We start from the raw sequence: 12,146 nt of genomic DNA on the forward strand, positions 1-12,146 counted from the left end.
GAAGAGAAGCTAATCAACTTAATTGATCATGAAATACTACAAAGGGAGAGAGAAAAAAAAATCGTGAGGAAGGATGTGCAGAAAAAAATAATTATGTTTTGGTTCTTTACATTAGTCTTCATGGAATAGTTTAGAAATTAGAATAATTATCTGTTTACAATGAAAAAAAAATCTTGAAAGCTGCCAATAATAGTTCTAGAATACCAGATTTTACTGGGTCTGTTAATAACATTAACTTAATAGCTAATGAACTATGAACTAATCATAAAGATTATGAAATGTTCATATATTGCTACTGAGGAAACCAAATATTTTGTGAGAAAAGGGGTATATATTTAATCAATACTTAATTAAATCTTAGGAGTCCAATTACCTGTAAGGGAATTATGGAGAAAACACTATAAAAGGAGCTGGAAGACTGAAATAGCCAAAAAGAGAACTTTGAAAACATGCCTGTACAGGAATACTTACCAATCTGCTGTGCAACTGAATGTCAATAATTTATCCCACTCATCTAAATAAGCATGCCTTTTCCCCAGTGTATTTTAAGGCATTTTATTCCATGGAATCAATTCTTGAGGTTACCCCAAAACCAGAACAGATGGAAGATAATGAGGAAAAAACAGGAAGTCAAAGCATAGTTATATTTTTTAACACAATTTAGGGATGAACAATTTGTCAGGCTGCACTTTTGACAGAGAATTCATAGGATATGGAAAGCCATTTCTTCACTAGTGCCCACAGCATAACTAATACAATACTGCTCATCTAAATAATTGATACACTAGGGTCAAATTAACCCAATATCAAGTCTAGACAGAAAAAGAAGTCATATTTCTTGATAAATACCTCTTAGAAATGCAATTTTGTTATTAAGAAATGTGGCGATTTAGAAATATTAGCTCGTTCTTGTAGTCAAATTGTAAACAATTGTAATTAATTGACTTGAGATACCTTGTGACAATATAAGCCAGGTTAGAATATTTATTTTCTGTACCTTTACAGAAATGCTACCACTGCCTTCAAGTGAGCTCTGTCATGAAATAAAAATGCACTACATATACTGAAGCTTATGTACAAAGGTAGGAATTTAAGTATATATTTTAAAGTTCTCTTCCAAAGGTAGTTTGCATTCAAAGTACTAATTCTTTTAAAGTCACATCACTCTTGCTTCTTGTTAGCATTGGTTTTCAGTCCTTCATTCAGTTTGCACGTTGCTGAAGAATGCTTCTCTCCAAGCCATGCAAAGTGCATTTCCAACTATAATGTGCCCTCACAGGAAGTCAGTAAAACTGCAGAATCCCTTTCATGTGATGATTTGATGAGTTTTTTTTTCTGAGACGCCAAGTCTGTGCAGTGTGGTCTCTTCCCTACCAATGCCTTAAGTATTTATATAACACTCCAATTAACTCTGTCATATTCTTGCCATTTTCATAACTGCATTTTTAATTCTTTACAAAACAGACACCTTTCTTATGCTTCTTATTACTTCTCTGCATGCAATGACTTTTCTAAAAAAATTGCCAGAAGTTCAAAAAGCTCACTAATTAATTTCTTAAAGGCTCTAACTTGCATATTCAAATTTTCCAAGTGACTCTTCCCTTGATGTAAGACAGTTTTCAATCACTTCTAATCACGCATTTTTCTGTTCTTGCCTTTCCCCCTCATCAATTTAAAAAGCAAAGCATACTTGATCTTGTCTACTTTTAATTAAAGGGCCTCTTTCCTTATAGGTTTTTCCTGATAATATCAGAAGTACCTTCTAGTGCTCTAGGCTCCTCCTACACTATCCTCCTACTCTTATGTTCTCTACAGATAATGTGTGCCTAGTTCTGTAGATTTTTCTTGTCTACTCTCTACTGACAGTACCTTCTGGAAGTCTTCCTTTACACAAGTATTCTTCTTTCAATTATACATAAAGTGTACAGGTAACAATTTGCATACTTGCATGTATTATATAAATTTGTCTGTTTTGCATATTGGGTTGGAACAGTTCAATATCTACAAACAATGAATCCTCTTTTTATATTATGAATATTTCCTCCCAGGTCATTAAAAGTAAATGTTCCTTGAGATGTACATTGTCTTCTATTCAGCACCAGAAGACTAAGAAAAGTAAGAATTAAATTAAATAAACAAGAATATATATAAAGAAGAGGGAGACAACCATGCTGGGTGCACATTAGGAGAAAAGCCAACAAATCAATTTGCTTGAAGTAACAAACCATCCAATGAAGAAAGCAACAGTTCTTCATAGCAATTTGCTATAAAGTGTTTAGACTAACAGGTCACAAAATACACAGGACAGCCTGTCTCCTGCAGCAAATGAATGCCTAAATCAGGAGAAAAGAAAATCCATTCAAAAACTAAATCATGAATCATCTTTTTAATATGTGAAATTATCTGAAAGTACCCATTTGTAATCCACTATAAGACACATAGGAAGACTGTTACTTACCTTAAACATGGATTTATAAAAAATATATTCTCTTGCTGTTTTTATGTATTCTTATTCAAGAATATGACATGCTTCCATAATGTCATTGTCATGATTACTTTCTGTCAATCCCAAGAGGTATTAACACTTCTAAAAGTACAAATATTAAAACCTTCCTTACAGCTCCAACTATGTACATATGCTCATAATTTTCAATTTTGACCACTGTTTTTAAAAATTCATAGTATTTGTATGTTTGCCTATATACCCAGACACTGATTGATCTTTTAAAGAATTGCAGTTGACCTGGCCAAATGATTTTGAGCCTGGAAGAATATATTAGCTGCTCAGTTTTCATCAGAAGAGCTATTCTGATGACATGGTAATTTTGTAACTTTATTTTGAATATTATGTATTATGCATATTCATTTACTATGTCATCTGTGTTTCCTCATCAACCACTGGTACCATACTGCAATTCAAAGGTCTTTATCATTTCCTTGTCAAAAGTTATCTCCTTAGAAATGTCACATAATAGAAGCTAGATCAGTGTTCATCACTCTTGTCACTGATGTGCATGGGGAGAATTTACAATGCCCAAGCACTTTTTAGATTACTCTTCATTGCTAACACCTTGTTCATCTTTCTCAAAGTATTAAGGCTTCTTGCATTTCTGTTTAGTCACTTATTTTTTTTCTGATTGGAAATTACTCATACAATCTGGACCTAGATTTTTAAAAAATCAAACTACCCATCAGTTACCAAGAGCAGTACTTCTAGCATCTGATTATTTGTTTTCTCAGCCTTGTTTGTAATTTGTCTGACCTAACTTTACCCAGCTAAATGTTATTCCCACTATCTTAAACTAGGCATCTCTCATAGGAGTGGGATGAATTCCCAGCTAGACATGCCTGTCTCCCTTTATTACATCTAAAAAGAGCACAAACAGCTAACAAATTCAGCTAATATGTAGCCTAGAGCAAGTAATTTGAAATGTTAAAATGGAAAGTGTACAGCATTAGTTTACCCACTTGTCTCCGTGGAGACATCATGAAAATATATATATATGTTTTAATGTATTCTAGAACTCCACTGTGACCTCAAAAGTGAAATTCCCTAAAATGCAATCTCCTTCCAAACCCTCTTGGAATTCCCTATCTCTGGAAAGGTGCTCTTCAGTTTGGTGGTCCATTTTGCTTCTTGTAGAGGCCAGGTACACATTAGTTCACGTGGGACATCATCTTTCCTTCTGCACTTCACTGTTCATTATGTTTGGAGAACCTGAACTGTTACACTTCTTCCACTTATGAAGCCAGTTTTGCCTGTCACTTCCACCCCAGAGCTTCCAAACTCTGTCAGTGGACCCTTGTCATGGGCCATGTTATGATTTTCACTTCGTTAGTCACCTGCACTGTTTGTAATTCTCCTCGTTAGTGGTCTCTGCCTTCATTATCAGCTCACATTGGTTCTGGCAACTGAAGAGTTGCCAACTGGTTACTTTAGTTCTTTTAAATTTTTCATATTGATTACTTTGACAAATGTGATGTACATGTCAGCCTGGAAACGCAGACAAAACAGAGAGGGACACAAAGCCCCCTGTTTTTATTACAGTGGCTGCCACAAGTAATATTGTAGACCTTTCTACACAGTGCAAGCTCCACAGAACAAAGCATATATATTTTTTTGTGTATTCAGCACCTAATACATCTTGATGAGTATTTTGACAGTATTAATCGAAGGTGGTAATCATCTCATGTCTTCTTTAAGAGCATCTTATGCACATCTTGGCAAATATGGCTTCTTATTTATTTGAGCAACCTAACACTTCAGATTTCTCTCTACCTTCTGGGAAAGTCCTACACTAAACTCTCACATTTTCCCAAAGAAATAGATTATTTACAGATTTTATTGCCCTTTTCTCCTTAACTGTTATATCTATTTCTTGTATTTTGACCAAGCTATCGACTCCCAAATGCTAAATTCAATTAAAGTACTAGAAATGTTACATATTTCCTAAAGATGGTTATGCAAAACAAATACAGGGTAAGATCTCAATTCAATGAATTAAACCTCACTTTTGGATCTTCGGGTGCTCAGTTTAGTAAATTTGGTTTTTTATATGTAATTAATTAATTAGTAGCATTGAATTGCATGTAACTGTTTCACAGTCTCTCACTAAGTTTACTATCTCTGCCCCAAGAGCTTTTAATAGCATCAACCTTCCCCCTCACCAAGACTTTGTTTGGAGCAGGACACTTACTTTGTAATGCGGTCAATGTTAGCAATTTGCTTCTGGTTCCGGATTATTTCTATAGCTGCCCAAAGATGCTGGATAGCCTTTGTGTCTGCCTGTCGTCTCTTCGTTAGGCGTGCCATGACCTGTTTACCTGGTCAGCTGCAGCCAAGAAATAAAAAAAAAAAAAGAAAGAAAAAAATACACCAAAAAGTTAACCAAGAATTATAAAACAAATTACATGAAATATGATTACAAGGAAAAATGTATTGTTGCATAGCCACGCAATTTGTATATAACAATATGTTTTCAAGTGCTTAAAGAGCAGTACAAAGGGAAAAAAAAAGTAGTTTACAAGAACCCCTTTCACATCATGTAGTTGAAACAGAAGACCAAAAGCAAGCAGTAAAATATATGAAATCAACAGCAAATTTAGTTCCTATCTCAACTTTCTATATTTGGTAAAAATGCAAAACAACCCCAGCCTGAAGCTGCCACAACCTCCTGCATTGCCTGAAGCCCTTAAAAAGGGTGAGTGGTACTTGACTACATCATACAGCCCAAGCATGAATTCTGACACAGAGAAAAAGCTGGACCCACAGTTTAACATAAAACACAGTCCTTGGAGTATTCCCTTCATGTTCTTATCATTTACAGCTATTTTTAAAAAGTCCATTCTATGAGGAGAAAACAGAAGTATATTTTCATGGATGATAAGTCTTTAAAAAAATATTTTGGAGCAGCTCCATTTTCTGTAACATGCTAAAACCCAACAGGGCCAAAGTACTTCTGATGGCATTTGCCCATCTAACCAACCCTGAACAGGAACATAATGAGCATCTGGCTTTGTTTACAAATTTTCCAAAAGCTGGAGGCAATGAGTACAGATAAGCCATAAATCGCCTACAGCTCCACTACAGGCACTGAATCCCTTTTTAAAAGCTTAACGATGCATTTTGATCACTAAATAACTTTCTTCCACTGCCACCACTTTCTCAATGAAAAAATGACTGATTTATGAGTGCTACCAAGGTCTATAATTTATTTTAGAGCTCTGTCCTCGGAATGAACCCTGTGGTATGCACACGGATATTTGTAGCTAGCAGAATATTAACTTCAGTAACCCAAAATAATATAAAAAATGCAAAAACATTTCACCATCTGTGCAATGTTAAAGATGGGAATTTAAGTACTAAAAGTGTCCCTGCTCTCAAATTCAAAAAAAAGGAAACAGATTTGAGTATTTCATCAGTTGCAGCAATGTAATTTTCAAGTCTATGGGACCTACAGGTACTTATCAAAGAGGGCTCTCAAGTTTTAGATCTGATATAAGCTCAGCAACACTCAATAACTTTACAGGTGCAATGAAATGAATGGCAACATTCCATTATTATGGATAAGAAATTATTTAAAAGCATTATGCTTTATGCTGTGTAGCCCATTTAAAGAAAAAAAAAAGGAAAATAAAAAAGATTATGTGAAGTGGTATGTACATGCCCAGGTCTGTGAGGCATTCCTGGCTGCAGGAGATATCAGGGAAGGGCAGAACAGAGCAGCACCTGAGGTGATGTGATGTGGTCACACATCGATCCCACATTTCAGCTTTAGAAATCTCCTCCCTCTGGGGTTTAAAGGAAGGGCAACTAGAGGGATGTCCCAGAAAAAAAAGGCCAAGAACACGGTTTTGAAGGAAGGATAAGAAGGAATGTGACAGACATTCAGGTAAGAGTGACAGCAGTAGATAGCATCGCCTGACAGTGATTCAGAGAAAGAAAGTCTCCATTGGGAACAGCGGGAAAAGACACTTGAGCCCTGTAAGTTCCTCTGCATTCATTTCACAGAACATTAGGCCATTGCAAGTTAAAAAAAAAAAAAAAACCCACTGCTAATTTGTTAGAGAAACATATAACTATCTGTAGAATTTAATTTTTAAGAGAAATAAAGCACAAAAGAAGTTAGATCTTAACACAAAATGCGACAATCTTTACAGACCTATTGTTTTAGCACAAAACTTCTTTCCTAACACAGCCATGACTGAAAGATCATTCTTCTTATTCCAGCTCTGCACAAACCCTCTGTACAAAAGCTGTCAGACGACATGGCAGCCAGCAAGCTGGACACGGGTCTCTTGCACAGCATCACATCCCCATGCGAGGAGCAAGCGTTCGTCCTTCTTGACCCCGACAGCAGTGTGAAACAACAGGCCAGTTCTCAGTTTATTTAGCAATCCCAACTCCTTTAAAAATAGCCCCTGTTTCTGGCAGCCCAGCATGTGGCTGCCGTGCCAGCGTCGCACCCGGCGCAGGGGACGGCAGGGTTTTCTCTCACAGCCCCTGACGCCTGCGCCCAAGGGCACCACACAGCGCAGGGTCCTGGGGAAGCCACCTGCCACCTCTGCACGGTGCCATGGCCCCGCTGCGCAGCCAGAGGGAGGGCTGGCCTTTGGGAATAAGGAATTCCCACTTCTCCAGGGCAGGAGAAGAAGGCCATGCTGGAGGCAGGGAGAGCGAAGGAGCACTGTAACCACGAGCTCCTGGAGCCCTGCGGCTGCGGACTGGCAAAGGCCCTACGGGATCACTGTTCCCTTTGGAATGTGCTCTCAGAACGCACTCTCCCACCAGCCCCTTGCCCCATCCTTACTGGGCTAGCTTGAAGCACTCCCAGGCCATGCCCTGGGCTATGGCTAACAGCCCTCGGGACAGGCATGCACCTCCCATCCTGAATGCTGCAGGGATGTCCCATCACCGAGGCAGAAGTTACCCCCAAAACACAACCCTTGTGGGTGCCCCCAAATGGCTCCCTGCTGGCTGGCCTCTGCTCCCACTGCTGCACACATGGGCACAGCCGTGGCTCTTCCCCTCTGTCTGCAAACAGCAGCAATAGGGACACACGTGGGACACAGCCATCACACCCGTTCTAGTTCCTTTTTTTTTTTTTTTTATTCAAGATACAATAATTTTAGCAGGTGTTCTGCCTTCAAAGAATATACATTTCACTTTCATAACTTTGGTTTACTATTTAAGGGCACTTTCGTTAAACTCAAGAGTTGACACTCTACTACTGAAATAGCAGCTCTTACACACCACACTGCCAAAAATACAAAAATAGAGTTTTTTTTTTTTCCAAAAGCCCAGACTACTTTACTGTTATTTTAATCTTTTAATTGCATGGTGTAGAAAAAAATATAGAGTCTTTTTACATTACAGAAAAAATTTAAAAGATTGTGGCATATTTCTTGCTGATCATTGCAGTCATTCTATGGTAAAACTAACCACAACAGTCTACTCCCTGCACTCCTGCAAAAATATAAGCAGTTTTCTACATTATTACACTGTTTTAAAGGGAACTTGTATCCAACTGTTAATAGTTCATACAATGCCTTTGAGTGCTACTTCCAAGCAACAGAAAATCCTCCCAGCGTCTCCACAGGAACAACTTATTCATGCAAATAGTAGTCTACATTTTAAAGGGAGACACATTAGAGTCTTAAATCTGTATTTATCACTCCTGATTACGTGCTTGTGTGTGGGTTCACACACACACAGAGTGGAGAGAACAAGCATAAACATGCAGTGCGTGTGAGCATGTGTAAAAATCTATGGCTCAGAGGTGAAGTATCCAAAGAGGCTGATTCACCCATGCACTCTTTTAAAGTTTGAAGTCCAGAGACTCTTTAAAACCACAATACTGGATTGTACATTTACAGATAAATGCTTGAAAATGTTATTCATTCCCCTCTTCTGTTATAGCATTCATTTAAAAATCCTGGAAAGAAAAACTGAAAGCTGAAGTAAATATTCAATTCCTTTGTCTGATTTGCTGGGCACTATGCTCATTTAGCTATGGTACACCCTTATCCATACAAAAGTATTTGCTCCATGCCACTTCTGTCATGTTTTGTTAGCAAGTTTATGGTAGGGTACGGCTTCTGAGAGAAAGTTTGACAAACACAGATGACTGAAAATCTAGGAATTTATATCAGCAGGATCTGTCTTAGGTTTTATAAGCATCCATGAGACCTGCAGAATATAAGAAATATCCTCCTAACAGAGAAAGTTTTGTGTGGCTGATGCACCAGCTCACACACTTCCATCACACCCTCACTGCCCAAAGCAAACTATTTATGTTCTCAATTTTCAACTCTCTGACTTTTCCTCATGCACTCTGCGTATGGTTTTACTGCACTTTGTATTTCGAATCCCTCTTTAATGTCCTAAACACATTTTGAAAAGTATGCTGCTTTACTGTGTGCAGCTTTCCTCAAGAGCCAAACGTTACCCACACTTCTCACAGGCGGGCTCAACAACCTGTTCTTTATCTTGTGAACACACAAGATAACACACACAGCAGGGTTTATCTTCCCCAGGTCCCCAGCGCAGCCTCACTGCCGCGTGGCAGCGGTGACACCGCAGTGGCAAGGCGGACACTGTCACAACAGCAAGGCCACCAGTCATCAGCACACACTTGGCTGAACCAAACCCTGTGCAGCTGTCTGCTTCAACAGTGCTGGATATGGAAATCTGAACTGCAAGTCAAAAGAAACAAAAATCACCTTGCAGCACATCAAGGGATTTAGCCCAAGGAACTTCCTGACTTGCTGCTTGCATCCAATTTAGCAGATACTATCAAGTACAAAGCTTAGCTAGAAACTCTCCCTGCACACAGAAAAAACTCGAAGGTAGTCAAGTCTTGCCACGTGGTAGCTGTTAAACACCATCATCCAAGCAAAATATGATGCTTCTGAAAACTCCACTGGAAATCTGGACTTTGCACTGAAGCAGACGGCGTTGCAGTTGGGTGCTGCTGCTCTGATGGGAGCTGCTAATTAAGAGCTGACAAGCAGTAACTTGTTAAATCTTGTGTTTGTGCTTCACTCTGAGTGAGGCTACCTGTGGTGCTCGGCCCTTCCAGTGCAAAGTCAAACAGGCTAACTCCATCCCTGCTATCAGCCACCATTTGGCTGGGACTTCGTGTGCACTTAATTGCACTGGAAAGAAGCTTTAAGGAGTTCATCCTTGCCACTGCACAGCTACTGGTTGCTGCCTTTTAGCCTCACAGCCCTGTGAGGGACTATTGCTACTGTTTCTTCCATAATACACAGTGAAAGATTTTAGGCTCAAAAGCAGGAAGAAGCTAGGCTCAGTCCTAGTTTTTGTGGCTTTCATGCTGAGTTTGGGTGGTTTGCGAACTTAACCACAGGCTCAATTTCATATTTATAAGTACTTTATAATATGGGGTCTAGTGTTTCTTGAAGTGTAACTCTTTATAGCAGGCATAAAACTGTACAAAGCAGTACACAGTTCCAAATGTCTATCTTTGTTCTTGTACTATATAGGAGTCTAGCATTAAAATACAGATTTGCAAACTGATGCAGAGTTTGGGTCCTTAGACTTCATACAGCTCTCCATTGTACTGTGAACTTCTACAAGTCTAAAATTTAGTTTACGATTTAAACTGCTGTTAAATCTTAACTTTCATCACCAGTGCAGTGGGAGTATGAACACTCAGTCTTCCCCTCCTACAACAGTTGTGATTAAAAGTGGTAATTACTCTATTTTTACATAGGAAAGGTACAGGTGAAAATGTCTTGACTAAGCAGCAGCATAGGTCGTGCATGGGGCAAAAACAAGAGATGGTTTAATTTCATGTCTACCTTCCATAGCTGGTGATCCAAAAATGTGGGGAGAAGCTGCTAGGGTGAGGACAAAGCTTTTGGTAGAAGAAATTCCATATTTTGCTTACTATTTATTTGTCTTCATAAGTGTTCAAGATTATAGGCATAACCAAGGATTTGCTGGGCACCTGGTAGCAGGAGAGTCTCTTTTGTAAGATCGAGGGTTATCAGAAATAAAGATTTCGCATACAAAGTAATTTTAAAATGTTGAAGAATAAGCAAGTGGTTTGGTATATTAGATATTTATTTTGGACTTAATCCCAATCCACTAAAATCAACAAATGCCTTTCTGCTGACTTTCCAGGGTTTTGGAGTAAACTTTCAACTGCCGTCTGATTGCCACATCCTCACAAAGAAAAACTTAGGGATGTGTTGAGTGATTTTAATGAAACTGAAAGATGTAACAAAGGCTTGTGACAGAAATAGGCAAAATTTTTTTGTTAATTAAACTAAACTCAGAAAATAGACTATAAATTAATAGAAGTTACTGAATTCTTCAGGTTTTTTGGGTTTTTTGGGTTTGTTTGGTTTTTTTTTTTAATTAGGACATCAGTTCAGGCTGTAATGCTATCATTTTGGAAGTTATTAAAACACAGATTTTTGCATGTTGAATGTGTGACATTCCTAATGAAAATCTTATTTCATTGTAAGCTTAAGGTCTACACAGTCTATTCAAAAGAGGAAAGTTTATTAGCATAATTATCCTAAATATTTCCCATGTGCAAGTATAATATCCCTGCTGATCTGTGCAGTTCCACCTTTTGCATTTTCCAGCTGCAAAGTTTCTAACCTTGATGTCATGCAACTTTTTGAGTGAGGTTTTGCATAGCCCCCTGAAGTGCAGTACAGACACAAAACAGGACTGCATGAATATAAACTGTAATTTTTTTCCTTTGTTTTCTCTGCCATTTAATTTTTTTCCCAACTCCTGTACACAGAATACATGAAAGCTTTTGCTTCTACCTTGTGCCATTTCAGGATGGCAGTGAGCCACTGTAGAAATCTGAGCCAAAGATATTACAGAATTAAAGGCCCCAAGAATACTTTTACTACACGTAAGTGCAAGGTCTATTTTAATCCCTGATACTGCATTTATTTCATTTGTATTGTATTCCATTCATAATGATTAAGTAAGTGTCCTTCACTGGGGCTAAGGCATACAGCACTTGAATGTTAAGCTCAGACATTTTGAATCATCAGTATACAAATGGCAGAATCTTTATTTAGCTTTTGGAGCCAAACTTGGACTTTTCTGCTTAATTAAGTCACCCTGTTAGAGGGAACTTGACACAAATGTTGAGGTGCCATCCCAAAAGAGAATTTCTAGAAGTGTAAGTGCAAACAGAGTATAACAAAATCTGATAGGAAGCATCAACACAAGATGCTGAGAAAGTATATGGCTGAATAATAGCCATATACTCCAAAGGCTGTCCAAGTGGTCATGTTGGCTATCACATACAAATGCATGTACAGGACTAAAATACGTTCTGCTGCCTCTCCAGCCAATGCTAGTCTGGAATTTCAGAGACAACAGCAAATGCCAAATGCCAACCTAATATTTGAAAGAAACCATCCTTTGTTCCTGTCTGGCAGAAATCACTGAATAAAACTTTATCTAGCAATGCAAGTTTGGAAAAAAGAAAAGCATAGCTGCCAAAGAAAGCAATGTACTTGCAAGAAATGAAAGCAAAGAGCCAAAGCTGTAACCAGCAATGTAGCTACAGCAGCTTCTTTCTTTCAAATGACTTTTTTGGTGATGGTCATCATGTTTTACTCTCAGTACTGTGCCTAGGCAAGTTGAA

General features: G+C 38.2%; 1 protein-coding gene across 6 annotated transcripts in view; it reads right to left on the bottom strand.

Moving 5' to 3' along the window:
• The window catches only part of ZMYND11 (zinc finger MYND-type containing 11), a 105,109-nt gene that overhangs the window by 56,178 nt on the left and 36,785 nt on the right, over window positions 1–12,146 (bottom strand). For all 6 annotated transcript variants that reach the window (XM_068174197.1, XM_068174245.1, XM_068174232.1 and 3 more), the window contains exon 2: window positions 4,698–4,832. In XM_068174197.1, the coding sequence (XP_068030298.1) occupies window positions 4,698–4,813 (116 nt within the window). In that variant the 5' untranslated portion in view covers window positions 4,814–4,832. The remainder of the gene's footprint in view (window positions 1–4,697; window positions 4,833–12,146) is intronic.

Source organism: Anomalospiza imberbis, chromosome 1, assembly GCF_031753505.1.
Source record: "Anomalospiza imberbis isolate Cuckoo-Finch-1a 21T00152 chromosome 1, ASM3175350v1, whole genome shotgun sequence".
In the NCBI taxonomy this organism is placed as follows: Eukaryota; Metazoa; Chordata; class Aves; order Passeriformes; family Viduidae; genus Anomalospiza; species Anomalospiza imberbis.